The sequence below is a fragment of the Macrosteles quadrilineatus genome, unplaced genomic scaffold (genome assembly GCF_028750875.1).
Source record: "Macrosteles quadrilineatus isolate MER2022 unplaced genomic scaffold, UCM_ALF_1.0 Scaffold_9__3_contigs__length_116548681, whole genome shotgun sequence".
Classification (NCBI taxonomy): Eukaryota; Metazoa; Arthropoda; class Insecta; order Hemiptera; family Cicadellidae; genus Macrosteles; species Macrosteles quadrilineatus.
Window position 1 is genome coordinate 57,570,662 of NW_026542602.1, and position 19,163 is coordinate 57,589,824.

The window sequence follows — 19,163 nt, forward strand, 5'->3', positions numbered from 1 at the left end:
TAGGTGGTCGTTTTCACGTTTTCCATCGAAGGTTGCCTCGCTATTCTCTCCTCTCCATAATGGTTAAACAGGTTTGTTTTATTTACTTGTGTTGCATTCTTGCGTGCTATACTACACTCTTTCACTTTTGTTCGTTTTGTTGTTTTGAACAACGTGAAGGAAAGCCATAAATAATTATTGATTATATTGTTGGTAAAAGTGAAATGAATTCACGTGCGTGTGTAAAACAAATAACTTGTAACTTGTAGCCAACTTGCACTAAAGTTCTACGAGTTTTTCTAAGGCTTAGTGATAAAATATATAAGTAAACAACCTTCAAATTTCTTGTATCACCGATCCCGTGCTTATATTTCAATCATGACTGGTTTTAAAAACTACCATTAAAATTACCAAATTACTGTGAATTAGCTTAAGGGTTAATGATGGATTGAAATGGAGGTTAAAATATCGAAAATTTTTATTCACTCAGAGAAAACTTGAATATATTTTATACAGTACTCAACCCTGAACGGGCATAAACTTCAAGAACATTCTAAGACTCAATATATTTTTTTTAATACTTAATTTTGATTTGGCCGTATAAAATAAGTTACTTAATGTATTTAAATAGAATGTTCTTTATAAACATACCAATCTGAACTTCTAATAATCACTTAACTACTAATTTTACATATTTTCCTTGTCGAAAATTGAATTGATTCATTCTATAGTGGTCTACATGTACAACCGATAGGATTATTAATTTCCATTGTACACTTCTAATAAAAAACAAACAGGTAGCCGAACTGAAAAGGTATTGTTGCTGCAAAAAATTAGGTTTAAAAAAATAACACATAAAACGTAAAACAACAAAGTATTGTGAACACAATACACCACCATATCTTAAAAACATGAACTCCTAAGATAACAGGCAATAAAGAGAGTTGTAAAAGTTAGTGTTCGACTTCATTGACATTCAAAGCAAGACTTTCCAAAATAAATGTCAAGTAGAAAGATTCACGGCGCGGGCGGCAACGCGCCAAGAACTGTGCACTTTTGGCATTTACAATCAGCTGATTTATTCTAACTTATGTTAAACAGCTTCTTCTATAACATTATGTTATCAGTTAAAGTAAACCGCGTGCCAAAAAGAAAGGATCAAATCTACAGTTTAATATACTTGTTACCAAGGGTCGTAGAAAAGTCAACTAGAGCCGATCAGCTGGCATCTAGTTTTAAGTCCCCTTTAACAATAATCAGCTGTTCCATTGTTGTTAGCACGATTGAATTTTTAAACATACAGTTGCAATATTGTAGGGGAAAACACAGTGTGTATTAAATGGTTTATAGAGACGACATCTGTGGTATGATTTTTGTCTGGATGTTTGTGAAAGATCAAGTGTATCGCTTACCGATCTCAAACATAGATGAACTTAAATAATTTAAGGGAAGCCTTTGGAAAAATATTTCATAAAATGTGCCACGATGTGTGGTCAGAGTTGGAACACAGACTTGACTTTCTTCTAACAAATAACGGAGAACTGGTAGAGAGGTGGTGAAACCACAGTAGGAAAAACTTAAGTTAAGTTAAATAAATATTTTATATAAAGTTAACTTTTTATCTTTTATAATAAAGTGTTTATGCTGGTTTACTTTTGATCCATTCCTTTTGGGCCTCCAGGTATTATTTTAGAGTTAAAGTTTTACATTTAATCATATTGCTCGGACATAACCATTTATGAGTATCAATCTATATATTAATAGGCAAGCATGTTTCTTTAAAACCTTTTTTTCTCAGCACTGAAAAAATCTAGGTACCGATACTGTTGGAAAGATATTTTTCTGTAGACTTGCGGAATCCCTTCATAAATTAAAATAAGCTAAAAAATTCATGAAAAACGAATTTTAAATTTTAAAAAATTAACATGGACCTTATGGGTTGCCATGTTGGTGACGAAATAACAACAAAATTTAAACAGAAAATGAAAACAAATGGAAGAAATTCCATCACATGTTTTATTTCGAGCGTATGGTGAGAATAGAGAATTCTGTACATTACATATTTTTGGTGGAGTTTTCAACCTCTGGACGACCTCTAGTTCAATTAATATCATTAAACATTTTCTCGCTCAACCTCTCCTACAACCAGTGTTACTGCAATCTGCTCATCTTTATATGTTAAATGCAAGTATTGTTGACTCTGCCATGAGGTCACCTAATACAAAATTCAACACTGATTTAGGTCAGCCTTCACTCAAGATTTATTTCAATTTACAAAACTGCCAATCGGGCACTCCCAGCGTAATTTGTCCGTCATGTTATCCTGTGACAGGCGTACCTGCTGGGAAAGTAAATAACTACTGTCCTCATGAACTGGGTATTAAATTATACTCTGGTTCATATGTAGCCTAGTCCATTACTAGATTTGACCATATTAAAAAATAGCCTGAACTATGTTTGTAACACCTATTTAATGGCCACTTTTGTCCCTCTATCAAGAATAAACTATGAAACCAAATTATCTGAATGTTCAATACCTAACTAGAATTTTATTTTGTGTTATATTTTTAAATTCATTTATTTAAATTTAGAACCACACATTTACTATAGGCTAAGATGTATTAGTATGCTATTAGTCTGGCCTTAGGTATTATAATAAAATGTCAAGGTGCACACTGGACAATTTATCTCAAAAAGAGGATTACATTAGCAAACAACTCTCAAACTTGACACTTCAGATTTTACATTTAGTGCAAGTATATTTGTAGGATCCGAGCATAGCCTCCTCTAATACAAGGCAACATCTCACAGGCTACCTGCACCTGCCATGGTAATAACAGAAGTAACAAACGTGTGAATCTTGCACAGGTATTCCATCATGAATTAGTGCAACAGCTGTTCAAATGGGCTGGTACTGTGGTTGCCATTTTTTCTCATCGTGGTTTTGTATTAGAGGAGGCTATGCTCCAAGTCAAAGATTACACTGTTTTAATTTTCTGTATTTATTTACTATACATCACAAACTATTTGTACAACACTGTTTTATTATGATACAATAATATTTAATAGGTACTAAAAATAGTAGTTGAGATTAACAAATTAGAATTATTGAAAAATTGTGACATAAGGACATTTTTACTGGATGGAAATTTGGTACAAAAACAAATGAGGAATGAAAACTTGTTTAATCACAAATGTTCTAGGTGCAATAGCAGGAAAGGTACAACAGAATTGAAATATATAGGGATAAAACTATAGCTGATTTTATGCTCTTCGCTTGGGAAAACTCATGAATAGTTAAACAAAGGTGTTGAGGGGTTCTAAGGCAGAGCTTCAAGGACATGAACATGTCAATATTCACAGATAACCAGGTTAAAGACACTCGACTCCTGTGAGTTGTTCAAGCAGGTAGTCTAGGACACAGGGAAGGGAATAAGATGGCTGACAAGCTTGTTAATGTGGTCTCATCAATAGACTTTGTAGGTCCACAGCCTTTCTGTGGATCTTCTGTGGGTAAGTCAGTCAGTCATGTCATGGGCTCGGGAAGAGCATAAGGGGAGATAAGTAAGTCCTCCAGCATCACAGAGGAAAAAGGCTCATTCTCCTCCCCTTCTCAGACTCCCATTCAAACGCTACACATTAAAGGAGGCAACTAAGAACCCATGAATGTGACCAAGGCATCCTTAAGAAGCAGCTACACTTAAGAATCCACAATGGAGATACAGCTGTGAACACAGCTGAAAACTAGAAAATGTGGGTAGAAAGGGCAGTCAGGTGAGGGAAATCCAGACACATAACACGGAAAAGCCCACGGCTGATGCACCTGGGAATGTTCAATTTTCTTTCATTGACATTGGTATTTGATATCACTGTGAGTAGTATTCCTGAACAACATCACTGAACCATGCAGGATCGTTGAGTGCTGTGGAAGGTGGTCTGCCACGATGACTCTTGTAGTGCCATTCTGAAACTCCTCGTCCCCTTACTCCTCCCACCTTGTACACAACCATCCTCTCTACCATCCTAGCTTCCCATTTCCAGCCTAGATAATGCACTGACTCATGCTCCACCTTCACCTCTACTGTGTACAGTTTTTTGCCTGAAACAATCACATTTCTGTTTATAGTGAGTTTCTTACACTTTTTGTTGAATATAGAATTTTTAATTGCTTTACTCATGTAACAAAAAAATCAAAAAAACAAAATGTACAGGTTTTCACAATTTCCAACAATAAATAGGACTTAGACTGAAAAATGTATGAACTTCGCCCTGGATAAAAAATGTTTAAATCTTTTGTCAAATTTTATTTTTAGTTAAGATTATTTTGAGTATTTTTTAAAGAAAGCCAAATGGCTAGTTAGGAAATTTTTGAAAATGAATTGAGTTTAGCTAGCTTACCATAAATTAAAAACTATTATGGCTATTAAGCATGTTTTACCAGCTTTGAATGAGAAAGCGTAGTCTTTTGGTGGGGTTCCGTTTTCTCCATGTTGATACAGTTTGAAGTCACACCATGTGATAGGATGAATTAAGCCAGTGTTTAGGACCACATACCCCGTCTGCAAACTGTACAGAACTATAAAATTATTTTTACTATGAGAAAGAAGTGGTATGTAGAAACAAATGTAAAATTCACTATTATCTAAAACATTTGTCATATAAAAACAAAGGTGTTAAGATATTTATGAAAGAAATTTATGGATTGAGCATTTACTAGATTGTTTATCATTCTTTCAAGTTTTTTTATGGATTGATTATAGTTAGTAACTTGAGGGAATTGATAAAAACTAAATCTATTTAAAACCATTATGACCAAACGGGATGATACATGTATAGACAACCCATACCCGTTGTTTTCCATAAAGTTTTATAGCAAAATATTTAAATGGAAGCTGTAAATTTTTGTTAAAATAACATCAAACTACTAAATCTACATCATTGCACAAACATATGCCAAAAAAAAGCTAAAGTCTTTTTGAAGCCTCCAAATTCAATGGTAAAAGACGATATTTATTTCGCCAACAACTTTTTCCCAAACCAGGTCTTTAGGAATTATAAATGAGAAGCTATTAAATATTTTTGGTTGTGGTATGTTTATTGAAGTGAAGGAATTAATGGTGTATCAAATTTTAAAGGAAAATTTAACCGAACCATATTAGGGATTGAACACAATTTGGAGATATGAGAAAAAGATCACACCAAAAAAATTATTGGGGAAAAATCTGACCATCACCAGAATACATCTCTATACACATCTCAAACTAATTATAATCCCAGATAAATAATATTCTTACACAGAGCAGTTGGTTGGGTGACATATAACTCCAACGGCAGCTTTGGTTCCGTCTTCCAGAAAAATCATGTGGAAAACGTAACGATGCAACAGCTCCCAATCCCGCTCCACACCTAGAAAACAACTTTATTTTAAAAGTTAGATAATTTGCCTCATGTGTGGCATGGGAGTAAAAAGTAACATAAATATAAAATAGAAAGTAGAAGACAAACTACTGATTTGAGTTTTAAAGTTGTTCTTAGGTTTTTTCACTCACCGTAACTATGGTCCCTGAAGGCTGCCATGTTAGTTAAATTATATACTTCAGTATTTACTGTCAGAGTAGCTTCCATATTACCCATCTGTTCATAATGGCACTGATGTGATCTGGAAGGCGCAAAGACAATTTTAGAAGATTACATTTCCACTCGGCATCTCTTATTAACCAGCCGTTATTAGCTGAGATGCCATTCCATTATAGATAGCTAGGACAACAATGTTAGCTCTCATTGGCGCACGTATGTTTTCAGAGGGTCAAGATTTAACTATGTAAGGTAAGGTTAAATAATTTTACATAGAAACCTGTCCTTTATGTCAGTTTTGCTGCTCATATAATTCAATTAATTTGCGCTGAATGCCACTTTACTTTACCAAAATCACGCTTCTTTACTCTTGACATTAAATAATTTAAAATATATATATTACGGTACTCAAGTTATTTTTCCTTCATTTTTCTATATATTAATAGGCAAGCATGTTTCTTTAAAACCTTTTTTCTCAGCTCGTGTGCATCGTGGGGTAAATCTACGCATACCGTTAGAAAGCTACTTTCCTGTAGGTGTGCAGAATCCCTTTATAAATTTAAATAGGCTCAAAGATAAGCACAAAAAATGAGTTTAAAAATTTGAAAAAATTAACATGGATCTTATGTGTTGCCATGCTGGTGACGAAATAACAACGAAATATAAACATAAAATCAAAACAAATGGAAGAAACTCCAATCACATGTTTTATTTACAGTGTGGGGTGAAAATAGAGAAGTGAGTAAGTTTACATTACATATTTATGGTCGAGTTTCGACCACTGGACGACCTCTCGTTTTAATTATTTGAAGAGGTGGAGGGCATGAGCTCCCCATTTATCACCCTGTTAGCTCTAGGAAAATATCTTAGATACCATCAGGGTTCTGCTTTTAGCATTAGATACCATCATAGATATTACAGATACAAATCAATGGCTCTGATTTTATTCAGGCACAGGCCATAAAAAATACAGCAATGTTCATGTTCATCAGCAAAGTCTCAATTCTGCTTATGCATCTTTTTTATGAAGAAATATTGTAAGTATACTCTCTGAAGAGGTCCTGTATCAGGACAAAATTACAATGTTATTTTTATGAACTTTCATCTTTGTGACCTCTATTTTTTCAGATAATCTAGCGTCCCTTTTCAAATAAATTCCTAATCAACATAAGAAAACAAGCATCGGTATATATTTTCATATTTTTTTGACGTTGAACATAAACATACTTTTTAAGCGCTTTAAAGTACTGCAGAGTCCAAGGTTCGTTGGCGATCGCCGCGGCCAGCAGACCCGGATCTAGGTCTGTGTCATAATGGAAGATCGGCAATGCAGATGTAAAGACCGCACTGAACGCTACTGAGAACTGCTTTGTAGGGTTGACATGAAGCCTGGATGAGAAAATAAGCATGAAACATTTACTTTATAGAACAAACTAGTGACTTAAACCCTAACCTTCTCTAACACAAGGGTGTTGGTGTGCAACTTCATGCCTATTGCCAAGATAATAACATAGGTTTAAACATAAACATTTCCTACGCTGTTATAAATTAGTGCAACAGCGGTTTCAGTTTGCCGGAATGGCAGTGTTGTCACTTTTGCCTCACCGCAGCCTTGTATTAGAGGAGGCTATGCTTATACAGGATGAATAAAATCTGCCTGGTAAGATTTTGTGTACCAGTATATACGTAAAAGTAATAAGAAAACATCATACAAATGTGTCCTTATTTATCACCACACACTTAAGTGATGGTGATAAAAAGAAACAACTTTAAGTTTTTACGCAGTGATCCTGACATTCGTGTCATCGACGTCGCAGAATCAAAATGGTGACCATTAAAAGTTTTATATCCAAAATTGTTTATATTGAAGCCAAACACAGGTTCATTTAGCTTTAATTTGAATCCCATGTAATACAATATCTATCTAAATCAGTGTCAAAATATCAACAAACATTTTCCTTCTTCCGCCCCTCTCTTTACATCTATTTGTTTCATACTGTCATAAGCTTAAGATTTCCACGACTGACCACATTTCCCCTGTATATGTGAGTTTCCACTTCCTCATAGGCTCCAAGGGCTGCAGCAGGAGACCCTCAGCTCCAAAAGTGTCGTCTTCAGCATCAAACAGTACGGTGTCGGGGATTTTGTGGCCACAAAGCAAACCCAAGCCAGGCACCTGTATAAAAAAGTCTTTTTAACAGGAAAAATTAGTTGGAAAAGCTACTTTTAGTGTGCTAGAGTAAAATGGCATCGCAGCAGCAAAACTGTAGACTGTGAGAGAATTTTTATTTGCATACAATATAATGTTTTTTGCAAAAAAAAATACTTTAAAATTGTCTGATTTATTCCCTTTATAAATAACCTTAATAACATTAAATTGAGAATAGCTAAGAAACAAAGAGCAACAACATCTTTGTGAAGGATGGTGTTTTTTCTAAAGGAGAAACTTCATCAAACAGTTATCCCTGATGTTGACCCGTCAAAAGTGAAAATCTTCAGCAAAAGAGGACTTTTACCACTCAAGGATTGAAAATTATAAGGACACCAAAGTCTGAAGAAGACCCTTAATTTCCTTAATAAATAAATATTAGATTTTTTGCACTGTTTAGAAGCTAAGTTAGTGTAAACTTTAATTTTATTTTTGGATAGTCTGAAAATATCTCTCACCCACTGTAAAGCATACTATGAGGAGATATCCATTCATACGTTCTATTCGAGTTCAGCTACAGCTAGTTTATTAGATTAGATTATTAGATTTATTAAAGTATCCAAAGTTATCTATGAAACTCACTACCACATAAAACACTCCATTGACAATATTGTGTTTTCTTCTCTCACTTCCAGCCACCACATAAAATCCATCTTGAGTTACAGCGATGAAGAAAACTGCATCAAAAGCCTGCAAAATTGCAGTAATGGTCAATTTATGCATTTTTTATTCCAGTTTTCTAGCTTGAAACACGTCATATCACAATTCCAATAAAACCAAACTCTTCTTAGGATAGTATTTGTTCAGCGTAGACACTTCAGCTTTCAGCACCCATCTTTTGATATGAAAAAGAATAATAATTTGGGTGCCTAATTTTGCCTACCTTTAATTTAGACTAATGAACATATACCTTGAGTTTGTTCGTAAGGAAATCTAACATATTGCCTCTGTGTTTGAATATAGCTTAGAGATTTCTAGAGCAACATATTCTAGAGACTCAACTCAGATATAATATTTTTGTACACTTATGCGATAAGCTTATTTATTTTATAAGGATACCATTGGTTTTTAGAAAATAGTTATTTAATTCTATAATCATTGATACTACTCCTGTAATTACAAGAGTACCAAAACAGACATCAAAATTAGCTCCATTTTTATGTTTGATTAAACTCTTACATTGGCCAATGCAAAAAATGAATACATTCTTTAAAGCTTGTTAAGTGAAACATTTTTGAATTTGATAGTTGGAATTACCTTAGGTGATTCTGACAGAGTTTGAGGCCTGTCAAGCTCTTTAGCAAGCAGAGCATCATCTTCAACATGTCTTGATCTTTTCTGTGAAAAAATGAGACAAATATTCATTAGTAAACTTCTAATGAAGTAATGAAGTGATTGTCAATTTTGGTAGATAACTTGCTAATACAAATACTTCTACTTTAATAAGCTCATACCTTATACCATAATAATTGTGATTATGATGTGTCCCATTTATTTGTGTGTGTTTTTTATGTTGGTAAAACTATTTTTACTGGAGCGGATTTAAATGCTCAAGGATTTTTTTTTAGTTGTATTCTAAATAAATAATAAAAAAAACCATAATTTTTAAATAGGACAAACCGTAGGCTCGTCGAACAGACTGTGGTAAGGAGTTGGCTAATACAGAGTACATTTAATAAAAAGTGTAATTGACTTAGGATATTGAATTAAAAGTCCATTCTGTCAAAGCTATACAAGGCATCACACTTCATTCTACACTCATACTTAGATAAAAAATATGCACATAGGCGTAGTCCCTATATCAAATAAATATGAATATGAATGAGCAACATTTAGTTTTTTTTTTACTGTGATAGATGAAAATGATGTTACACAAAAGATCCAACAGATTCATAACTGAACCTTTTGATTTGACTTGATTTAATAGTTGCAGAGCTTTTTTTATCTTCTCATATTCTGTTCCTCCAAAGAGTCAGTTTTCTATGCAATTCTAGAAAATTGTTCTGAAAGATATTGAAAGATTTTAGTACAGATCTAAATGAGACAAGAGAAAACGCCCTTAAATCCATGGTGAGAAGCAGACATTTTCCATCAGGCAAAGCTTAGACATTAATTAATTTATACCTTCCTTAAGTAGAGTACACATCGAAATATCCAATATTTCAACAAGAAGAATTTTCCTGGTCTTCGGTAGATTCCGTAGATAGGACGAGTGTCAGTTTTGAGAAATAAAAAAGTAGTAAAGGCAGCCAAAACAGTGAAACCTGCTGTCACTAACAACATAGTTACTTATAACTGTTGGTGATAAAATTTGAAACTTGAGTTATCAAAATGCTGTTTATCAATGTTTGCTCTAGACAATCTTCAGTTTGATGATAACAAAATGATCAAATACTTTTTAATAAGGAGGGATTACAGCGGATTGTAATAGCTATAAGTCAGTTAATTAATTAACCAAGAACCTGTTATCTTTTGGAAATTTTACCAATAAAATGTATTATATTCACTTTCAAAAAATTACATAGTGAATGTCATATTAAAAATTTTGTTAACACTTATTGTCAAAATATTTATTTTATTAACTGATAGAAACTCTTGAACTCAATTAATAGGGGATACCTTACATTCTTCTGCTGATTGCAATAAACATTTTTTATAATTTTACTCACCCATGATTCTCCCTAAAGGCAAACAACAAATGTGTCTAAATTCAAATTAATGAGAAGATTTTTGAAAAATATTCTATTTTTTTCTATTGTGATTAATTTACAAATTTATATTTATTTGGCAATAACCATAAATTTATAATTTTTGTATCATTCCAGTTTCAATAACTTTATTTATTTATATTATTTACCATTTTTTGTTGCCCGTGTTCTTGAGCTGGGCAAAATGCATAGGGTACAAACTATAGTAGCTCAAGGACGCAGGCAACAATAATACCCCCGTCGCAGCAAACCTGCATACTAAGCGAATTTCCATTCACCAGGCTCGATTTCTACTAAAATATTCCCTATAAATTTTCAGATTTATTTCCTATTTAAATAACATTAATTTTAGTGAGTAGTTAGGTTTGCTGCTACGGGAAAGATGTTGAGGTGTGTTTTTTCAATTGAAATATTGATAGCTTAGTATGAAATAAGCCAAATTGCCAAATTTGATTAAAATATATCCATAAACAAGCAAACTAGAACAGTTTATTTATTCTCCATAAGAATAACATGGGAATTTTAAATTTACAATTTCTTTAATTTTCTCCGTAGTCAATGAACATTTAAAAAAACTTCAATATACTAAATTATTTGTTTTTTTAAGCTCTTCAAAATGGTCTAGAGAGAAATTTAGAAATTTAAAGTTTTTGGGGTCAAAAATGAGAAAAACCCATTTTTACCCCATAAAACCCCCCATAAACCCCTGATCCCATGGTCCGATTATGCTGGTTTGCGAACTCGTTCGAATAAATGTAGGTTTACACGTTTGTACCAAATTTCATCAAAATCGGATCAATTTTGCTCGAGTTATCGCGCTAACGGACACATATATAAATATATATATATATATATATATATATATATATATATAAATATATATATATATATGAATTTGAACGGATGGTGTTTTTGGCCTCTGGGGACCTCAAAACGAAAAAGTAAATCGGTCCCGGGTCTAGGTCTTACCATGAGACCTACGGTAATAGCTTATTCCCTATATGGGAAATTCGCTAAAAGGTAATTAACCTAAATTTATGTGGTTTAAAACCACTTTCAAGCTAAATCAGTATTTTCGGACTTCGACTAAGGTACAGTACCATAAACCTTTGGGCAGTAAAGAAGATGAAAGCTGGAAAATAATTTATTTCTGAAAAATAATTGTAGAAAAAGCAGTTGCTTCAAGCTGGGGAAGATATTTGGTCCATTTGTTGTATGGCTGTGGCCACTCCGTCAAGTATGATCTGTGCATCCTGTTGGCAAGCGATGAGAGCTCGATCGGCCATCAGCCCCAGCTGTAATCGGCCTGCGTAACTCAGCACTGTGACTCCTATACCTGTAAAACATATAACATGGTTATTATCAAGAGGTGGTTTCTGTCTGTATATCTGCGTGTTTGTTCCAGGAAATTGGAAAAACTATACTAATCCTAACTTCTAAGAGTTTTAAACAACTAGGGGATTTTAAAATAAAACAATAAGATATTTTTTATAGCAGTCAAGTGCTAAATGGAATTCAAACTTTTACAAAACAATTATTTTAATGTAGACCCTTTGGCAAGCTCAGCAAGCTCTGGTTTCCAAATATTACAAAAAAAAAATTACAAGTCCACTTTTTAAATCCTTTTGACATTTTATATTATATCATTCTCTATAAAATTATTTTATCCCTTTTTCAAAACATCATACTGAATAACCTATTTTAATTTTTACAAAATATCAACAGAGCTGCACTTTAAATTTAGATTTTTTAAATAAACATGTTAGCATTTGCATCACAGGTACTCTGAATTGTGCTTATTGTAAGATTCTTGGTGAGCCTTGATAACATGATGGCTAATCGGTTAGTAATCATTACTTTGATAACTTGTCCCTCAACAAAGGGCACCTCAATATCAAGGCTTTTTCTCTTATCCCTTGAGACATTTCTTATCAAGGTTCTACTGTATCATACCTGTAGTTGTTCGGTTGGGCACCCAGAAGACCAGATCGTGCAGTGTGTGTCCAGCCAGTTTGGTAAGTCTCGTTGGTCCAGGGAGATTGCTGAATACGAGGGTGCTGTGAGTGCTGCGTAGTAAAGGTCGCAGGACCCACACAGGTAGCAGGCTGGCCACCACACGAAGCAACCAGTAATTGATCAAGTAGTCCGGTGACTTCCGCAGCAAGTCACAATGTTTCCGAACCTGCCGCAGTTTGCTGAACAGCCTCAACTTGCCGTTACTATCACTTGCAATTGGCAAAGGTAACATCGCAACGGAAAACTTATTCTCTAATTTGCTATCTCTCTCGTGTTTAGTGATTTTTGTAACTTTAGTGGAGAAGTTTTTCGCTCTAACTACATGTGTTGCAGCTTGCGTTTCAAAAGGGGCTAGTCTGGCTGGGATCACAGCTGTGATAAACGGTGGTACTTCGTTGCATTGTGTGTAGAAGGATTCCAAACTGGAAGACAGAGCTGTGAGTAATACGTCAGAAAAGCGAACTCCAGTTTTTCCTCGGATTCTTTTAATCATAGACATCAAAAGCTGGTCGGAGTTATCTTGCTGTTCAAAGTACCAGGCGACCACTTTGTGGCCAGATAGTCTTGGTCCATGTAGAAGGTTTACATCTTGAGTCTGGGTTAGGGCTTGATTAAGCAGTGACGCAGGAGCGAAAAGCAAAATGGACCATTGGCTAAACAGAGCTCTCAGAGAAGCTAGAGTTCTAGATATAAATGTTATCAACTTACAAAACCCACTTGTGCTTTTCTTCACAATCCAGTCGACAGTTTTATTCGAGTTCTTCTGCACAAACTGACTTTCAAGCTTTGCCGCGTTGTTCATCATATCCAGGAATTCTCCGCTGGGGCGGTTATTGACAACTATGTCAAAATCCTTAAAGCTCGATTTACTAAGTTTACTCTTGAAATCTTTTGTTTCGTCAATAAATTTCAAAACTTTGTGGCAAGCTTTTTGAACACTAGTTTTTAAATCTGCTTTGAATGAAGAGTCGAAAGTCGTACACGAATGTCTCCTTTGTGGGGAAATGGAATCTACTGGGATATCGAGGCAGATAGACTGGAAGTCGCAGGAATTTGACTTTGTGTATCGCGGAATATCGGATTCTTGCCAAGACGATATCACATCTTCAGGCTCTTCTGGTATCACGGGTGTTTTTGATCGCACAAAGTTCTTGTTGAAGCTAGGTGAGCTACATCGTAGAGGCATGGGTACAGGGGTGCTGCACCTTGTGCAAGGATCACTGAGGGCCTCCAGGAGTAAGTTTACCAAGGCTACGCCGTCTCCGATGCTGTGATGAACTCTGAATAACACTGGGTAGCGTACACCAGCGCAAGACTTAGTGATCCATCCACCGTTCTCCATCGCATCAAACAGATCCGAGGACGGCTTGATGGGATAGCGGCCGACAAGGATTTCCCAACCAGCTGTGTGATTCACGGGAAGCGGAGAGTTCATAACGGATGAAATATAGTTTTGCAAAGCTGTCTCTGTGATGGCGTTGTCTCCCTGGTCTTCGATGTCCATCCAACGGATGTATTCGTTGATGTTGAGGGATTCTTGCTTTTCCCAGTAGAAAAATCCGAGGGATTGTTTACGGAGGGAGAGCAACTTCGGAAAGGGAGCAGGGGTTGTTACGAGGCGATCTTGGATGAGTTCGGAGATGGTCATCAATGGTTCATCATCTGAAATTGAGAAAAATTTTCAAAATTGTAGGCTTTGGAAAGTTCATAGGTTTTTGTCTAACTTATCCTATTCGTAAATAGTAAAGTATTTATTCTTTTCACTATCTTCGTTCATACAGTAAAACATGCACGCAACCATGCTTAGAAGAAAAATTCTCACTCTATTATAAAGTACCACTTTATTGGTGTTTGACCATTTTTAATCGGTATCCGCTTTATATTAAATCAATTTTGTAGCTAATACTTTAATGTACAAATTTAAGCAAGATGTATTTTGTTTTTTGTAATACCTATCTGAGAGGTTAGTGTTGAGATATTAATTTTAAATTCATTGCTTTACAACAATTACAAACTCAAATATTGGTATTGGATTCTAGGATAAGCAAGACGTGCTTGAACCAAAGAATAATTGGAAAATGAGTGTAGAATTTGTATGATCCATTTACTCCAGACCTGTGTGGTCGGTACTGACTAAATTTTTTTTCATCTATTAATAAACAAATTTTGGTTGAGAAAATCTACCTTGGGTCGAGGTAGAAACGATAAAACTGAAGTCAGCCAGAGCGAGAACATTGATGATGGAGAGAGATGTGTCGTCCTCAAGGGCCCAGAAAGCATCAGTTCCGTAGAGCATTCCGGCAAACTTGTGTCCCAAAGAGGTGCGAAGGACAGCAGACACTGTCCGACGGTAGCAGGCGCAGACGAGTAGCATGGAGCCTACCACTGGGGCTAGTACCAAGGTCATCACTAGGCTGGCTAGGGCCAACAGAGTCGTCATACCCTGCGAGACAGTGTGGGCAGAGTGAGGAATCACAAGGTAATTCGGTATCGAGGAGCTAATTGAAAAACTTTTAACTCTATGTTGAACAAAATGCATAGTGTAATGAAATTCCCACTTAATCTTTTACCTTTAACTCTCCATTCAAGCATATAATTTCTTCCCTGCAGAAAATTATCTTTAGCAAATAAGACAATAATAGGTTTTTTACATACCTCAGTCAAATAGTCCAAAAATGGTATTGCTCAACAGCTTACATGTTTCGTTGCGAAGACAACATTATCAAAGCTTGCAACTCGTCAAAAAATTGTGTTTTAAATGTGTTCTTGACGAGTTGCAAGCTTTGATAATGTTGTCTTCGCAACGAAACATGTAAGCTGTTGAGCAATACCATTTTTGGACTATTTGACTGAGGTATGTAAAAAACCTATTATTGTCTTAACAATATAGTCCAGGGGCCGAAAACATGAATTTTGATTGTTTAGCAAATAACAGTGAAAGAGTACAAGGTGTCCGCATTTGTTCAAAATTCATCTTTGAGATTTTTTTTTATTTTTGGAGTAATAACTCAATAGATAGCAACTTCCACTACGTTCCATCCTCTTAAATTCAAGCCATCATTGTGTGAATATTTTGTTACGTTACTTCAAAATGGCTCGTTCATCAACCTTTTGAGCTTAAATGAGCTACCTTTATTAAAAGTTTTTAAACTATTCAAACTTTAACACAAATATAAAATTTCTCGACAAAACTTCAAAAACTACAACACAAACTTCTTTTCCACCGACTCACCACTTTGGTCACTTGACAGAGGTGAGCGTGGATGACGAGTACGCAGATCATCGCTGCAGAGATGACAACGTCTGCTTGTAGCCATTCTTCTCTTCCGATCGGAGACAACATCGGAACGTTGGTGTTGTTAGTAGTTACATTGTCAGTTGGGTCGAAGTGAGGCAACCATCGAACCACTCCAAGGCGAGACATCTCGTAGGAACTTTATTGTTGAGGATTTCAAAGAGATTGTCTGGAAATGAAAAGTATATACTTTTAGATACTTAAGTATACGTCCCTTCTATATGGATCAGCTGTGGAGTCACGAATTGGAACATAATTGAATGATGCATTCAAAGAATACATAAAGTTATATTTTCATCTTCTTTTTTACTGTGATAGTTGATGTTATAAAAGATACTGTACAACATGCTGTCTATTTAATTTGGCAAGGACTCAGTTTTTTTAAAGTCTGCATATTTAACAGAGAACAGTAATTGACATAAGCAGGCTCATTGGTAGTTCAATTAAACTATATCAATTTTATATTGTAAAACTATCTTTTCAATATAACAAATTAGGTACAGTTAAATAAATTAGCCAAGGATAAAATGTACCCTAAGAAAGAGGTAGGTCCCTATTAAAATTTGTTTGTACAGCGTTCTAAGATTTTATGAATTACTATTTTATTAAATTGTTGATGTTCGTATTTAATAGATGATAGTTTATAGAAATTAAAATTAAGATCTTTGTTAAGATAGTTGTCTAGTTTTGACTACACTCTACTTCTGGTCTACTCACTGAATGTTATGCTGGTGAAGGGGGACACGGAAGCACTGAAGGGGTAGTCTAGTCTACCCTAGGGCTTCAGGTCTTGTTGAATTAACCACTCGAGGTAATCCCGTTATCTTAACCTCGTTACCTCTTTATTTATAGGTTGTTGCTCTATGATGCACCCACGTGTTTTACCCTATATTCTTTCAATGTAGGTCAGGACAAATTTAAAATACCCCTGCTGCAGCAAACCTGCAGACTAAGCAAATTTTTTTGCCTTTTGGGATTTTCGATTTTTGCTAAAATATAACCTTAAAAATGTCATGTTTAACCCTTACAAATAAAATTTGGATTAACAAGTGACAAGTACCTAGGTTTGCTGCTACAAAAAGTGTTGAGTACAATTTAATATTTGCCACATGTCTGTTTTTAATGTTATACTTCAATGATGAATACCAGATGGTTAAATTGTTAAATGTGTTGTTAAAAACAATAATAGTTTTAATGTATGTCTTCTTTAGTTGGTTCAATTAAAAGTGTTGAGTTTAATAATTCAGTTTGCCCTTTTATTTTATTGAGCTAGGTATTTTAATTTAGTGTCCAGGGAAACCACATATTTACAGGTTATGGGCCCAGGGCTGTTTAAATACGGAATTTGTTAATATTTTTTTTACCTGGCTAATGAAATTGAATTAATATGGCAACTGAACATGAAAAGTATCGAATACCATTGTTGGATGGAACCAATTTCAGCAATTGGAAATTTAGAATTGAAACTCTGCTGGAGGAATTAGAATTATTATCTTTTGTAAAGGAATCTTATGTTACCAAAGTTGAATTTCTGGATAAAGACACAGATGAACAACGAGAGAGGAAGGAAGCAAGGTTGTTGGAATTAGCGAAACAAGATCGAAAGTGCAAGTCGCAGATTATACAGCGTATTGCCGACAGCCATTTGGAATATGCAAAAGACAAGGCAACTGCTTTTGAACTATGGCAATCTCTCTGCAACACTTTTGAAAGGAAAGGAATAGCTAGCCAACTTCTACTAAGGAAGCAGTTACTAACAATGAAGTTTGATGCGAAGAATGATGTTTTAAATCGTCACTTTCTGAAATTTGACAAAGTCATAAGAGAGTTAAGATCTACAGGAGCAACTGTCGAGGAATCTGACATTGTTTGTCATCTACTACTGACCATGCCCAAAGAATATGACGTCGTTGTCACGGCCATAGAGACTCTATCAATGAAGGATTTATCTCTAAGCTTTGTGAAGGTCAGACTGCTGGAAGAGGAGACAAAGAGGAGGGGCGTTGGAAAAATTGAATTTGATTGTACATCACCTCCTACTGCCTTCCAGTCTCAACCAGGGAAAAAGAAAAATTTTCCAGGAAATCAAGGAACTTCTGGCAACTCGTTCAATTTCACTTGTCACAGATGCGGAAAGCTTGGACACAAACGAGCTAACTGCAGAGTCAAATTACCACAGAACCCATCAAAGAAAAATAATTCTGCGAACGTGGTCGACACCAAACAGGAAGATGCATTTTGTTTTGGAGCATCAAGTGAAGACTGTTCAGCAGATACCATAAATTGGATATTAGACTCTGGAGCAACAGAACATCTGGTTAACAGTAATGAGGTATGTCTCTCTAACTTTAAGAAATTAGAACAGCCTATTAAAATCAAAGTAGCCAAGTCTGGAACTTATCTTGAAGCAAAATGTAAAGGGGAATTGTATGTCACTAGTGTTGTTGAAGGGAAGGAAATTAAAATAACAATCAAAGATGTTTTATCTGTACCTGGAATTAGTCACAATTTACTTTCAGTAAAAAAATTGGAAATGAATGGTTTTTGTGTTATCTTTCAAAATTCATGTGGCTTGATTAAGAAAGATAATCAAACTGTTGCGGTTGCAAAAAGAAACAATTCTCAGTTATATATGTTAAATTTTTTGCAACACAAAGCTTTGTCAGTGTCTTCAACTGAAACAGAAATGAAGCTGTGGCATGACAGGCTTGGTCATTTGAGCTATGGTTGTATTAAAAGTCTCAGGTCGCAGGTAGATGGGATGGAGTTAAATACATCAACATTACCCTTAGAAAAGTGTTCAAAGTGTGTTGAAGGGAAACAATCACAATTTCCTTATAATCAGAACAGGAGACGTGCCACCAGACCTCTTGAGTTGATTCACAGTGATTTGTGTGGTCCAATCTCACCAGTTTCATTTGACGGTAAGAAATATATCATCACTTTTATTGACGACTTTACTCATTTCACGGTGGTCTATGCTCTAGAATCGAAGGCGGAAGTCACAAGATATGTCAAGATGTATCATGCTTTGGCTACATCTCATTTCAATCTAAAGATTAGCAGATTTTGTTGTGACAATGGTCGTGAATACATGTCAAATGAGTTGAAGCAGTTTTTTGAGGAGCAAGGAATTCAGTATGAGTTCACAATCAGATATACTCCTCAACAGAACGGTGTCTCAGAACGAATGAACAGGACTATTGTTGAAAGGGCTCGTTGTTTAATACTTAATTGTGAATTAGGTAAGACATTTTGGTCAGAAGCTGTTCGAACTGCCGTATATCTAATCAACCGAAGTCCGACATCAGCTTTAGGAGGAAAGATCCCTGCTGCTTTATGGTACAATGAGAAGCCTAATCTTATTAAGTTAAGAGTTTTT

The 19,163-nt window shown here is 35.0% G+C and overlaps 2 protein-coding genes across 2 annotated transcripts; both read right to left on the bottom strand.

Annotated features, from left to right (window-relative positions):
- Positions 1-3,845: 3,845 nt before the first annotated feature.
- Positions 3,846-10,435, bottom strand: LOC129003474 (uncharacterized). The gene is made up of 10 exons (XM_054431769.1): positions 10,432-10,435; positions 9,887-10,035; positions 9,020-9,100; positions 8,345-8,452; positions 7,581-7,729; positions 6,781-6,942; positions 5,529-5,638; positions 5,274-5,385; positions 4,418-4,545; positions 3,846-4,078 (listed from the first exon to the last, which is right to left on the bottom strand). Exons 1-10 carry the CDS (start codon positions 10,433-10,435, stop codon positions 3,846-3,848), a joined length of 1,236 nt encoding a protein of 411 aa, XP_054287744.1.
- Positions 10,436-11,598: 1,163 nt separating this feature from the next.
- On the bottom strand, positions 11,599-16,569 carry LOC129004067 (uncharacterized). Its single transcript, XM_054432450.1, has 5 exons — positions 16,499-16,569; positions 15,719-15,950; positions 14,671-14,929; positions 12,424-14,148; positions 11,599-11,806 (listed from the first exon to the last, which is right to left on the bottom strand). The coding sequence occupies exons 2-5, from the start codon at positions 15,908-15,910 to the stop codon at positions 11,652-11,654; spliced, it is 2,331 nt and encodes a 776-aa protein (XP_054288425.1). The 5' UTR covers positions 15,911-15,950; positions 16,499-16,569; the 3' UTR covers positions 11,599-11,651.
- Between the last annotated feature and the right edge of the window lie 2,594 nt (positions 16,570-19,163).

Coding starts and splice junctions, on each gene's coding strand:
- LOC129003474 (XM_054431769.1), bottom strand. Junction 4,546..5,273: donor CACCCAACCAACTGCTCTGT/GTAAGAATATTA, acceptor AGTTCTGTACAG/TTTGCAGACGGGGTATGTGG. Junction 4,079..4,417: donor CGCTTTCTCATTCAAAGCTG/GTAAAACATGCT, acceptor TGATTGTTTCAG/GCAAAAAACTGTACACAGTA.
- LOC129004067 (XM_054432450.1), bottom strand. CDS start 15,910: ATGTCTCGCCTTGGAGTGGTTCGATGGTTGCCTCACTTCGACCCAACT. Junction 14,930..15,718: donor TCTGTCAAGTGACCAAAGTG/GTGAGTCGGTGG, acceptor ACTGTCTCGCAG/GGTATGACGACTCTGTTGGC. Junction 14,149..14,670: donor CGTTTCTACCTCGACCCAAG/GTAGATTTTCTC, acceptor TCTCAATTTCAG/ATGATGAACCATTGATGACC.